At 51.7% G+C, this 13,747-nt stretch overlaps 1 protein-coding gene across 4 annotated transcripts in view; it reads left to right on the top strand.

Annotated features, from left to right (window-relative positions):
* The first annotated feature begins 481 nt into the window (after positions 1 to 481).
* AIFM3 (AIF family member 3) overlaps positions 482 to 13,747 on the top strand; it is a 55,884-nt gene continuing 42,618 nt past the window's right edge. For 2 of the 4 annotated variants that reach the window (XM_054645637.2, XM_077187690.1), the window contains exons 1-2: positions 482 to 728; positions 10,952 to 11,090. In XM_054645637.2, the coding sequence (XP_054501612.1) occupies positions 11,060 to 11,090 (31 nt within the window). In that variant the 5' untranslated portion in view covers positions 482 to 728; positions 10,952 to 11,059. The remainder of the gene's footprint in view (positions 729 to 10,951; positions 11,091 to 13,747) is intronic. The other 2 variants (XM_054645636.2, XM_077187691.1) reach the window with 2 other exon arrangements.

Raw genomic sequence — 13,747 nt, 5'->3', positions numbered from 1 at the left:
ATCCTTGGGTAGTTTTTTTTTTTTTTTTTTTTTTTTTTTTTTTTTACCAGCAGTGAGAACTGCAGATGAATAGCCCAGTTAAGCCACTCATCCCACTCAGAGCAGGGAACTGAAGCTGGATATTGAAGTACAGTGATATGGCTTGAAAGCCTTGGGAGTTGTATATTTGCGGTGTAGGAGAGCACCGACCCGAGACAAAACTGTCTGGAGGTGGGGGAGAAAACTTTCCTTTGTACCCAGGGTGATCTCAAAAGTCATTCACTGAAAATAAAGAACAGATTTGGGGTATGTGATAGAAAAAGGCACAGAAAGATGCTGACACTGCTAGATGACATGATAGGGAGGGAAAGAGTTTTCTGGGGAGAAGAAAGGTTCCAGGCAGGAGGAAGAGGAGGGTGGTGCAGATCGTTGTCTTCGGGGGGGCGGGGCGGGGGGCAGAGAATCCAGAACGAAAATGTAAAAGCAAGTGATCTGGGAAGGGCCGGGCCGGGGTATTTCAGGTGGGCAGGAATAGCCCCGGCAGTGGCAGCCCCGTGGGACCAAGCAGAACCAACTGCCTTGTGTGCCCGGGGCCAGCGGGGACCTCCCGCCACGCGTGTACCGAGAGCGGGCAGGGCCGGCGGGGACCTCCCGCTCCGCACCCGCGGCCGGGGCGGGTCCCGCGTCCTGCCCCGCCCCGGGACCGGCCGCGCTCCTCCCGCCGCGCTGGCACCGCCGCTGCTGCCCAGGTAAGCGCGGGGGGCGGCGGGGATACGTCCCGGGAAGATGTGAAGCGAGGGGAGCTCCCAGTGCAGGGCCGCTGTCCAGGACCGCACCGCACCTTCGGCCGGGGGGAGCGGTCGGTGGGGCCGCCGGTACCCCCAGGAGCAGGGGCATCGCGGGGATCGGGATCACGGGGGCGCGGCGCCGGCCCGGGGGCTCCTCTACAGCCGGAGCTGCCGGCAGGGCCGGGGTCGGAGCCGGGGGCAGGCGGTGCGAGAGCGCCGCATGTCTCCGCATCTCTTCTGAGATGCAGCGAATGCCCAGGAAATCAAAGCGGCATAAAAATGGGTCGCGGAGAAAAGCTGTGTTTGTCCTGAACGGGGTTTAGGTCCCTGTGTCATGTCCTCCTGCCAGCTTGTTCTCCGAGTTTGTTTCCTCATGACCAGGGGGGACTATGATCTTGCCTGGACAGGGGTGAATGTCTTTAAGCTGAAGAAAGGTAGGTAAGATTAAATATTAGGAAGAAATTCTCCACTGTGAGGGTGGTGAGGGAATGGCAGAGGTTGCCCAGAGAAGCTGTGGCTGCTCCATCCCTGGCAGTGTCCAAGGCCAGGCTGGACAGGGCTTGGAGCAAACTGGGATAGTGGAAGGTGTCCCTCCCTGTGCAAAGGGGTGTGGAAGGAGATGAGCTTTAAGGTCCCTTTTAACCCACGCTATTCCATGATCCTTGTGTGTTTCTTCCAACTCATGACATTCTATGGTTCCATGAACTGCATGGTCTCCTTTGAGAGGGAACATCTGAGTGGGATGAAGGGAGCTGGATTGTGGTGTTATACTGTAGCTGTTAGTTGTGGAAAACATTGCCGGGATAAACTCCTTCTGCCCTGTTCCAGCTCCTGTGAGGTTTGCAGATTGCTTTTGTGCAATGGGGACCTGGCAGTGGCAGCACAGCAGGGGCTTGGCTGCCTGTGGTGGAGCAAATGAAAAGGTCTCTCGTGTTGTGAAATGATTTGATTTTTGCATCAATCACTCTTCACCCAGGGAGAATTTCCAACATTTATGACTTTTATTGGCAGATCTTTATGATCTGAACCAAATCCCATGATTAATGATTTCCAGTCTAGCTCACAGAGGTGTGCGGAAGGGTGGCAGTGATAGTGCTGCCGAATGGGCCTTTAACCTGGAGCTGGTAAATTGCTGAAGCAGCAGCCAGGAACACAATCCTGCCTTGATTGTGCTCTGACACGGCGTTCCCGCTGCACTTCTTCGGGAGCCACGGGGTACATGAAACGGTAGCTTTGTAGCTCTCTGTGCTGCCGCTGACACAAACTCCTGGTGACAAGGTGAAGAGCACCGGGGCAGTCAATCCCTGCCCACATCCCTCCCTGCCCGCGCTGAGACGGGGCCGCGCTGCCCATCGCTGGGGCCCTGAGCTGCTCTCGCCCTTTTGCAGCATGACTTTTGCTTCTGTTTCTTGAGACCCTTTGAAAGGAAATCACCTGGCAAGCTGCTTTCTCCAGGTGGGTGTAAAGCAAATCTTGGACCCCACCAGGAAGTGGCTGGAGAGGCAAGGCTTTGGCAGGAGGGCGATACTGAGGGGGCTGGGCAAACAGGGGGGAGGACAGACCAGGAAGTGAAGGAGGGGTCCAGTGCTGCTCTGGGGATGTTGGATTTATTGTGAATCAGCAGCTGGGGGACCCTGAAGCAGAAGCCAAGCAGCAGGACTGGGATGGGCATGGAAATGGCAGGAAAGTGAAAATGGGAGAGTTGGCCAGAGGGAAGGGGAAGCTAGCTGGAGAGCTATCAAGAGGGAAGAATGGGGTGAAAAGCTAGAGAGGGGAGGTTGGGGTACCAGGGAGACAAGAAAATGGGGTTCCTATGTGCCAGCCCCCTTGATTTTGGCTCATCTGCTCCATGGGCAGAGGGTGGGCAGTAGTGCATTGCATATCTGCACAGTGTTACCATGTCCTGTGTGCAGCATCTTCGAGGTGGAGGGACAAGAAGCAGTGACATGAACACAGGAGTGGTCCCCCAGTTGGGCACCCCATTCTGGAAGGCTGATCTGCTGGTCTGGGAACCGCAGCTAGGGGTTGTGGGACTCTCTTTTCATCCTTTGTAGCGTGATTCCTGACAAAAATGGTAACTTCGGGATGGAGACCATCTGTTTTCATCCTCATATTATTTTAAAAATACAAGCTCTCCCTGCCCTAAAAACATCATCCCCTGTTATGCTGTCTTCTGTGTGACTTGATTATCTTCACACTGTCTGCCTTTCTCTTGGCAGGCAAGCCCTGTGCCCCTCCCTGGGGTCAGAGCAGGGCTTCTGCGGGTAGTGTTGATAACACAGAGTGCACAGCATGGTCCACGGGGTGGGGGTAGAGCCTTGGGCTCCCCAGTGCTCCAACCATGCCTGAGCTGTGTTCAGAGTCCTGTGTCCTGTGGAGAGAGCTGCTTTTTTTGGCAGCAGAGTCTGGCTTGCCCTGGAGACAGGGCAGTTTGATTTTGCTGAGCCAGACCTTGCTGGGAAACATGGGGGTTGCTCACTAAGATCATGGGCTGTGGCACCCAGGGTGTTGCAGCAGGTGGAGGATGGACCCCAGGGTGAGCAGAGAGGGGAGCTGCAGGCAGCTCAGGGTGTCAGTAGGACTTTGTGCCAGTGGCTTCTGTGGTTTTTGGGGGATTGATCTCTGCAGGGTGGTGAGAATGGCAGGAAGGTGCCTGTGGGCTGTGGAACACTGGTAGTGTGGCTGTGCTCGGACAAGAGCTGGAGCCCAAATACTGTTTCACCACCACTCTGCACCATGAGGAGTGTGGTGTGTTCACTGTGGGGTATGTGCTGGCTCCTGCTCTGACAGACTTTGTGGAGATGGACTGGAACTCTGCCACACCAGTGGAGACTGGCTGATTTTGGGAAGGGAAGGAGGTGAGCTGTGGGAGAGTGCTGGTGCACCTTTGGGCTGAAGCCTGGTCCCTGGCAGGATCACTAGGGCCAGACACTGGATCACTGGAGCAGAGACAGGTGTACTGCTTGGTGAACTGCAGGAATCTTGGATCCACGTTATATATTTTTATTAATGTCCTCTGCCCACAAAGCAGCTGAAACTGGCTGAGGAGTTGGAGGTGGAAAGCATCACTGGTGGCTGGAGTTGCACCACTGAACACAGATGGAGGAGGAGTGAGCATGAGACTGTGCATGGTGGCACTAATGTGAAACAAGAGTGGGCCTTTGGGATATGATGGGGAAGGACAGTCTGGGTGTACTCATCAAGGACAGGGGGATGTGGTGTCACCACTCTAAAGTCTTTCTAATACTGGCACAGGTATGGAGGAACCTGGTGGGGGTGGTGGCTTAGTTCTAGTTCTAGTTCTGACTAAACACTGTGAGAGTCAAACTAGAGCAAATCCCCAGAAAAGTGAGAGAAATGGGCAGTCCTTGTAAGAGCACACCATGACTTGAATCTGGTGGGGGGGGGGGGGGGGGCTGGTGATGTGCCGGGGGTGTGTGGTGGGTCGGGGTTGGTGTGTGTGTGGCTGGGATGGAGCCACAGAGGGTGAAGGTGGGGCTGAGGCATGGGGTCCTTGTTAGGTGCCATTTTGTGTGGTGAGGAGGTAGATGGGAAAGAATGCTCTGCGTCCTGCTGATGTTCAGGACGAGGTGGACCAGAGTCCTTGTGTCCAGGGACCAGAGGACATGGGACAGACTATGCTTTGTGGGATAGGCTGGAGAGGCTGTGGTGGGATCTGTGCTGCACTTTGCTTGTAGGGTGTGACCAAAACAGGTCTGCTGCTGGGACTGCTCCATGGCTCCTGCTGGCCTTGTGTTAAAGACAATATTTTGCATGTATGGAGAATTGGCAGCATTGTAGTGGATAGAGTATGGTTTAGGATCAGGGCTTGTTTTTTCCCACAGCAGGGACCAGAGTCAGAGCCAGCTTTTCCCTGCAAGCATGGATGGTAACACCAGATGCTCTGAGACTCCAGCTGCCCCCTCCTCCTTTGTTCCTGCTTGGGGGATGTGGAACCAGCTTGCAGAGCTGGATGTGAATGGCTGGAATGGGCACACGGTACCCTTTACTCTGTAGAGCAGACAAGCAAGTTTTCCAGATGTTGAGCCCAGTCCTTAAACAGAGCAGAAAAGAAATTATTTGACCTGGACCCTTTAGAGACATCCATGAAGGATGTCTCAATAAGAAAGTGCTGAGCTCTTCAATTAGCTGTAACATCATCCTGAGTCCAAAAATTTTCTGTGGGAACTGATAAAGCTCCTGAAGGATAAATTTCTCAGGGCAGAAATAAGCAAATGTTTGCAGACAACAGAACCCAGATTCAATAAAAAGAAAATTTTATTGTATGCAGGAGCAGTTAAAAACCAGCAGCTCCTGTTCAGTGCAGAGCTGTTGGACATTGCCTTAGAAGACCTATGCTAAAAGTGACTGAAAGCTAGGAAAACAAAGCTGCCATGGGGAAGAGAGGTGGAGAGATAACACACACAGCTGGACTCCTGGCCTTGCCACAGCAGGGAATCCCTGGCCAGAAACAGCCCTGAGGAGCCTGGCAAAGGGTAATGTTCTCAGCTGTAGAGGAAGGCAAAAGCTCCCTGGCACTTGTGCCAATCTCCAAGGGAGATCCTTCCTGATCCCAAACTGGCAATGAGCTGTTACCTGAGCATGTGAGCAGACCCTGTGCCTGACCTGTGCAGCTGTCATCGCTTCAGGGCACAGCACAGCTGCCTAACCCCTTTCCTTCCTCTACTGAGGCACCTCAGGGGGGCTCAGCACCACAAAATACTCCAGAAGTGGGGTATCTTGGGAGTAAAAATTGATTTCCAGTCCCATCAGGAGACCATTAGTGCTCCAAAGTGTTGAGGGAGTGAAATCTTTCAACATCTTCTTTTGTTCCCATTTTTAATGAGTGCTGCATCTGGCAAATGTGTGGATGGGTAGGTCTGTGGTGGTCTCCAGATGCCAGGAATGGATTTTCTTGTTCTTTGTATACCATTGAATCTTTCCCACTGATACCAATCTAAAAAGGTCTTATACCCTTGAGGACCTCCAGATGTTAGTGGGTCCTGTCATGACTAGTGTTGGGTCCATTCTCCAAAGCTTAAGGCAGAATTAGGGTTTGATCCAGGCTGGTATGTCACCCTGCTCACAGCTGGAATTGGGTCAGATGACCACTAGAGACCTCTTCCAGCCTAAATTCTTCCATGGTCACGGGCAGAAGGTGCAGAGCAAGAGGTGCCACGCTGATGGGAGATTAATACCAGCATGGTCATGACCACAACTGCCTTGGGGCTGCCATGTTAATGCTCCCTGCATTAAAAGCTGCTGAAAGTTGTGATGTCTCTTTGTCTGGCCCTTTGAGCCCACTCCCTTTGAGAAACAGCCACCCCAGGGCTCACAGTGCCTACCTCTCCTTTGTGGTTTTCTTTAGTTCTCCAGTACTGAGGAGTTCTCCCTTGACCTTGGGGAAGTTCTCCTCCTCATCCTGACAGAATGTCTTTGGGAGATATCTCTTGCTGACCTCTGCTTTGAGATCCTGGTGTGTGTCTGATAAGAGACCTTCCTCATCCTCACTTGTGTGGACCTTGGCTTTCCATGGACCTGTAGCCCTTCTCCTGCAGACTGGTGATGTCAGTGAAGAAGTCATCTCCTTGGGAACAGAGCAGGTCCCACATGTCCCACTTGTTCACTGAATTCCAATGGTTCTTCAGAAACCTCCTCAAAAGTCTTCTAGGTGCTCTGCCAGGTTGCCCCCAGCTTTTCTTCAGATCCTGCTGCAGAGCACTGCAAAGGAAGCAGAGAGCTCACCTGTGTGAAGATAAAAGTCCTTGGAGTCTGCTTGCTGGACTCATGGCAGAGATCATTCAGGCATTTCCAGCTGTGGAGGAAACCAGTCCAAGCAGTAGTGCCTTGACATCAAGAGAGGAGAAAGGCTGGCTGAGCACCTGATCCTGAGCTCCCTGGGAGAATGGAGGTTGGATGCTGGTGATGGCAGGATGGGAGCACCCATTGTTGTCTAGTTTCCTTGGAATGATAGGCATGTTCCTGAGCTTTGGGAACCTGAACTGTGTCCCAGCAGACCTAGGGCTAGCTTGGGTCCGTCCCAAGAGGATGACAGGGCAGCGGAGGAGATGCAGCTGTGGGAGGACCAGGGCTGTGCAAAGCCTGGAGGATCTGGGATTGTAAGACCCAGGGACAGAGATGTTTCTTATTCTGGCAGCCATATCCAGGATCCTCAGGAGCTGGCAGCTGCTCTAGCATCTTTGTCTCCTCCGTGCTTCAGCCCCAGGGCAGGGTCCCTTCTCTGAGAGCATGTGGTGAGTTGTCACCAAGCCCCTGCCTTCTCTGGCAGCCCCTGCTAGCCCCTGGTGCCAGGAGATCACATCAGTCGTCTTCTTGATGACACTGGGAGGTCCCACATTACTGAGGAGAGGAAATTTGGGTCCAGGGCTTGAGATGAGGGGACAGAGGGATGGGGAGGGGACAGAGCTGCTTTAAGAGGTAGAGAAACCCCCTCTATGTGTATAGGGGACCAGGTGAGGTGACTTGTGCTGGGCAAGTGGGAAAGGAATGAGAAGCAGCCCTCTCACCTCTTCTTCCTCTAGTGGCACCCAGGGCTGATGTGGCCACGGAAATGGGGGTCAGGGTGATGTCCACAAAAAGGTGAGTGTGCAGCCAGAAGCTCAGTGAGAGGGTCTGGAGGAGCCTGGAGAGGGCACAGGTGCAGCTGGTGTCCATGTGCACCAGGCCCCCCTCACACAGCAGATGAATCACAGCTGAGGGACTCGGTCAACAGTGGCACAAGTGTGTCTCTGCTCAGTGCTCCACAGAGGTCTCCAGCTGGAGCAAGCTGGGATGGCAAACTGACATCTCTGGGAAATGTCCATGTCACAGGGCATGGCCTGGTGCTCATATCTCTGCCAGATTTCTAGGCAGGCAATGCAGGATTACTTACAGCAGCAGGACAGATGCTGAAAGATGCTGCAGCTGGATGGGAGGGACCTGGGTGCCAGGTAAAGAAATTATATGGGGGAATAAACACAAACTCATGCTCAGGGAAAAAACATTTTTTATACCTATGGTGTACTAATACACCTATATAGTTATATAGTTGCCACATTAGCTCTTGGAAAGGATTTTGGAGTCACAGCAGAGCACTGGATTAAAACAGGAGCCTGGGGCACTGCAGAGAGCAGAAGCACAGTGCTAATAATAGCTCTGCCAGCACTGCACTGCTCAGAAGTGGTGCAGGCTCTGAATTCTACTCTGAGCCCAGCGGGAAGTGTGGGCTGGAGTGTCCCTGCCTTCCTGCCCTGCTCCTGCCTGCTTGTGGCAGATGGGTGCTGTTGGCCATGTTTGGGCAGTGGACACTGGGCTGAGCCAGGTGGGCTGTCTGGTCTGATATCCCTGACTTGCACTGAAGCTTGATGTTGCATATTTTGCTTATTTTGCTGCCTTGCAGGGGAAGTGCTCATGGTCAGTAGCAGTAGACTGTTTCCAATGTTTCTCCTGTTAGATAACTTTCCCAGTTTTTCCTGTTGGGGACCAGGCTGGTGTTCCTGGTTGTGTGCTCGGGTAGTGCTCTCTGTGGATGATGGAGTTCTGATGCAGACAGCCTGGTGTAGGGGCCGGTTCCTCATTCACACTAGAGTTTTTAGGGATGGGACTAGTATGTTCCTCAGCACCACAACAGTTACCTCATATTTTGGTAGCCCACTCCTTCTTGCCCTCTCTGAGCAGATGCTGAAGGTGTTCCTGTTCAGCTGTGTGCCACAGAGTGTTGTTTTGTTCAGGGAACAGATGATGAACTCGTTTACTGAGCATGGACACCTTGTTCAGGTCAGGCTGTCACCCTTCAGGACCTAGCAAGGTTTTACAGGTGATCCTGTGTTCAGCTACCTTGTGTTGTATATGGGCTTATTTCCTTCTCCTAACAGAGCTTATGGCTTTGGCCACGAATCCTGCAGGATGCAGCTCTGGATCGATGCCTCTGGATGCCACTAACAGTGACATGGCCCTATTGTGTCCCCTGAGTTGGTCTGACAGGGGACGCTGGTGCCTTTCTGCAACCATCCGAGTCTCAGGTGATTCTGAAGCATCTCCATGTGCTTGCTGGGACTGAGACTGGGAGCAGCCAGGTGGCTTCTCCTCTGATGTCATCAGCTGAAATCCTACCGAGAACCATTTTGGTTTTGCCTGGGGAACTCTAGGAGTGGAGAAGGGACACCTCTGGTAGCAAACACTTCCCTCTGACCTGCTTTGGGAGGTGCAGATGTCTCAGTGCTTTGGAAAGACTGGAGGGACCATCAGTGGAGAAATTAGGAGATGTGAAGTGGGCTTGAGGGGAAGGCTGCAGATTGCCATCTTTAAGGTCCAAACAAAGCAAAGGCATCTTGGATGAATGGGTGACATTCTGACATTCAGAAACTGACATCCCCCCAAGTCCTTGTTAAAACCAGTCAGACCAGCTAGAAACGAGTCCCACATCAGCATCTCTGAGAGGGTTGGAGAAGTGGGAGTGATTCTCTGGTGAAGCATATTTGGGAGCTACCCTTCAACTCACCTGCTGTCCAGGGGTCCCTGCTGTGGTCCCCTATATGTGCAGCCAGGGCACTGCTTGCCTGGGCCATGATCCTGTCTTGGATCACGCCACAGTGTCAACTTGTGCTGCAGGAAGTCCACTGCAAAGAGCTGTTCTGGGTTAGTGGGGACTTGGTTTGCTCCTGAGGCACCAGTGGCAGGATTTTATATATGCACTAAATTGTTGCCCTGTATCACTGATACATCAGTGACCCAAGACTCGGTTTGCCTGGTACAAAGCCATTTTCCCTTTCTTTCTGCTGGTTCTGGCAAAGGGCTCTACAGCAGCTACTGCATGTGACATCCCCACTCTGTTTTCCCCCACTGCTCCCAAATCTTCCTCTGCATTTATGCACCTTCTGACATGGTAACTTTTTTTTGCATTTGCTCTTGTATAAACATTGTCATGCTACTTTCTGGGGATGCTCTTGAAAGAAGAGCTCTTCCCTCTATATTTAATAATCCCTCTTTGCCGAGTATCAAATAGCACATGCCTGCTTTGCACCATGGGCAAGGCACCAGGCTTGTGTTCCTCTATAGCTTGGATGGCTTATTCATCATAATCCAGGCTCTGAAGCTGCTTCTGCAACACAGCTGGGGCTTAGCAGAGGTGATGCTATGCATGGAAGGAGAGTTGGAAGTTGTGTTTTGGAGGGATATAGCTGAAAACAGAGGGATACATCCTGATATTTTGAGTTGATGTTTAAGTTAAGGAGAGAAGGTACTTGGTATCTCTCTCCTGGCACTTTTCTAATTTCTTCTTATTGTAAAGATCTCGAGGCATTTTATAAGATACAGAAAAACCTACTTTGCCTGTCTCAAAATATAATTCAGAAATTGTTTTTATCTTCTTGCCCAGATCAGAGGGCTTTTTGAAAAATATACGGCAAACTCATAGTAAATCAGTTAAATTCAGGACTGAGTAAAACAAATTAAATATATTATTTTATTGCCAGTGTGTTGGATGACTCTTTGCTGCTTTCAGTCATGGAATGGAATTGGAAAGGTTTATCTAAATTCTTAGTCTGTACCAAATCTGAGAGCACCTCAAGTCAAAGCTAGTAAGAGAAACACAACTTGACTTTAAGAATTAAAAAAAAAAAAAAAAATCAATAGTGGAAAAAAAAGGAGGTTGATGCTAATGGTCTGATAGCAAAACCCCTTTCTCTAAATAATTGTTCCTAAGCCAATGGCATTTCTACAGGAATGAGCATAACTGGCATAGGGGAACTTGAGGACTGTGCAATAGAATAGACTTCTTTTTTTTTTCCAGTCTCCTAATAATAACACAAAAACCCCAACTGAAATGTATTTATGGTTCAGTCATTGTATTTGTGCTGCGACCTGTGTGCTTAGAGCTTTAATTACCAAAGGCAGGGCTTTGGGAAGTTACTAAAGTCTGGCCATAAATGGTATGGGGGTTTTTGTAATTAACTTTGATGACTGAATTTATAAACTTTATAACTGAATTTCGCGCTGCCCCACCACTGTGGGCACTCCGGTGACCCCAGCAGGTCGCTGTCCCCGTGTCCCTCGGGTCACCGGAGTGCCCACAGCGTGTGTCCGCAGTGCTGCCGGCAGCTGTGGGCACAGGCGGCAGCGCTATCACGGGTTCGCTTCCCCTTCCGGCCGTGCCAGCTCTCACGGAGCTTTTCTGCCCAACGCAGGTGGGGATCGCCGCGGGAGCTGGGACACCTCCTGTACCATGCGAGGATGTGCCCGCGCTCTCGCTGACTTGCCCGCCCCCGCCCTCGCTGCCCGTCCGGCCCGGCACCATGGGAGGATGCTTCTCCAAGCCCAAACCAGGTGACTGCTCTCTGCGCCGGGCCCCCATCGCACTGTGCCCGTGGGAGAAGTAGGTCAACGGTGGACGCTGGCCGGGGGAATGTTAATGCTCGGCTCCTGCAGGGAGGATTACTGGACTCTTAATCCCCCCAAATTCCTCAGTGCTCTCACTCCCAGGCAGGGAGCTGTGGGGGGTTGCAACAGTGCCAGGGGGGTGGTAGGTGGGTGGGACGGGAGCTCACCCCGTACCGCGAGGGAGGCATCTCTGCCTGGTCACACTGCCATGCTCTTGACCACCCACCTGCTTCTACCTTTCTGCCAGATCTGGAGCAGAGTTGCCCCCCTCATGCCCCAGTGTAGGTTTGGGTGACAGCTATCCCAGCATAGACACATGGGGCTCCAGCACCTTCCTTCTACCACAGTTTTGTCACTCAGGCACACTGGCCAGCCCTTATTTCTTTCCCTGCGGGAAGGGAATGGCCCGGGAAGGAGCAGACCAGGTCCTGGAGCTGCTCTGCTTTTGGGATTTTATTTTCTTGGTGAAGCTTGTTCATCTGTACCATCTGTACTGCTTTCGGTGGGGAAAGCAGCTGTAGACACCTGGACATCAAGGATTCTCCCCTTGCCTGGCACATTCGTTCCATGGCTGGGCTGGCTGGGCTCCCTGCTCTCTATGGTTTGGGGAAGGTTGGGTGTATGTGTGAGGGCCAGGGGTGGTGCCATCTGCCCAGGCAAACTGGCTGGTTGAGGGGGGCCTGGTGTGGAAGCGTCAATGCTCAGCCTTGTCCTGAGCAGGCTGGGCATGAGCAGGCACTGTGTGATCACCCATACTCACACCCCTGCAGCACCTGCATGGCCCTGGCACAGGACCCCAGGGAGCTATGGTTGGTCCTGTCAGTGTTCCTGAAGCTGTCATGGAGGAGCGCTCCCAGCTCCCATCCTGGAGCTTGTTTTGGCCACCTCAGAGAGAGCTTAGGGTGACCTTGTCCTTGTTACTTGCTTGTGTCCCAGGGCAAGGGGAATCAGAGAATGGTGATGATCTATCAGACCAGTCAGCATCCCTGTGTAGCCTTTGTGGGTGGAAAGATGTCTTTTGGAGACCTTTCCTTGGCAATCTGTCTTTACTGTCTGAGGCAGGAGGGATTTCAGGTTGAAGGACTAAATGGGTCAGAAGGGCAATAGAAGTTTTGTCTCACCAAACATTCATGGAATGACGTCCCTGCCTGTATGCAAGGCACAATGAGAAAATAAAGGTGCCTTTCTGCCCTTGACCTGTACTGTGATTATGGGTCACTACCAAGGTAATATGGCACTGGACACTCTGACCTGTAAGTCTTCTCTGTGAAAGCCCTGTTTATATGTTTCTTTAAAATGCTTGAGGGGTAAAAACACATCCAGGAATAAATGCTTTTGTTGACTTAATTTATGACAAACTCTGCTATGAGCTCCACTTATTTTTGTATCATATCAGCAAAACTGTATAATCTTGGACCAGTGTTGGAACACCAATGCTCAGTTTTCCTTAGCTGCAGATTTTTGCAGCTAAGAGAGAGAGCTGTATTTTCATAGCAGGGCCAGATGCCTGAAAATGGCACCCTGCAATGGACCTCCATCCCTCAGCTCTGGTTTGGATTAGCATCTTCAAAGGCTTTGCACAAGCCTTCCACAGCCCCCAGGTAGCTCACCACTGGCTGCTGGGCTTTATCTCAGGCTTATAAAACCTGCAAATGCAAGGAGCTAAACAGAGGCATTTGAAGATAATGATTGTTCTAGCAAAGGGTTTCACAGATGTTTCATATGGGAGTTGTACAGTATTAGAACTGAGTACTGGACTTTACTATTCCTTTTCTGAATAAGAAGCAGGGACAGAATAGAGCTATTTGCTCCATCAGTGCTGTTTCCACATGAAGGGAATATTTCGGATGCAGCCTGAAGTGAACAGAATTGATTCAGGCCCTTTTTCAAGGTGTACATGAGATCTTTATCTGCTCCACCTCCTTCATTACAAGAGAGACCCTGAGTCGTTCTGAGAACCCTCGAGATAGCCTTGGCACTGTGCACATATCACCTTTTGATGGGCAGATGAGTGATACAAGAGCTCTGGGGAGTGGAGTCTCTAAATAGCTGTGCTGACTGTATTGCCAGCCAGCCATGAGGTCTGGCTGCTGCTGCAGCACCCATCCCTGTCCGGATATTTCAGTGTTTAATTAAGAGCTCATGTTCAAACAGTGAAGTAATCTGCTGTTATCTCCAGTGCTGTCCCGTGATGCCAGATCCTCTTCTGAAGGCCCAGTTCTCAATCTCTGCATAACTCTCTCCTTGGATTTGTCTCGGATGTGTGATGCATTGGGGATGAGCTGCCCAGCTGGCAGCCTGCATGGTATCCCAGCACCCGCTCCCACAGCACAGCCAGATCAGGATAATGGGTGTCAGGAACCATCATGTGCCAGCTCTGTGTGAGCTGCAGCAGCTCTGTCTCTGCCCTGGCTATTAGGAGAGTGGCTTCAAAATCTATAAATTTTGATTCTTCTTCTTCTCCTGGGCTCAGTGTTTGATAGCAGGGCAGTCGCTTCCCAGCACATGGGGTATCTTGGAGTGGGCTTCACCCTTGCATGGAGGATGCATTTAGCAGGGAGTGTGCTCCCTGCACACTGCTTCACACTGCTGGAGGGTGCTGG

This window comes from Agelaius phoeniceus, chromosome 18 (genome assembly GCF_051311805.1).
Source record: "Agelaius phoeniceus isolate bAgePho1 chromosome 18, bAgePho1.hap1, whole genome shotgun sequence".
Lineage (NCBI taxonomy): Eukaryota > Metazoa > Chordata > Aves > Passeriformes > Icteridae > Agelaius > Agelaius phoeniceus.
Note: the sequence above shows the minus strand (reverse complement) of the source record. Positions and strands in the feature narration are given on the sequence as shown.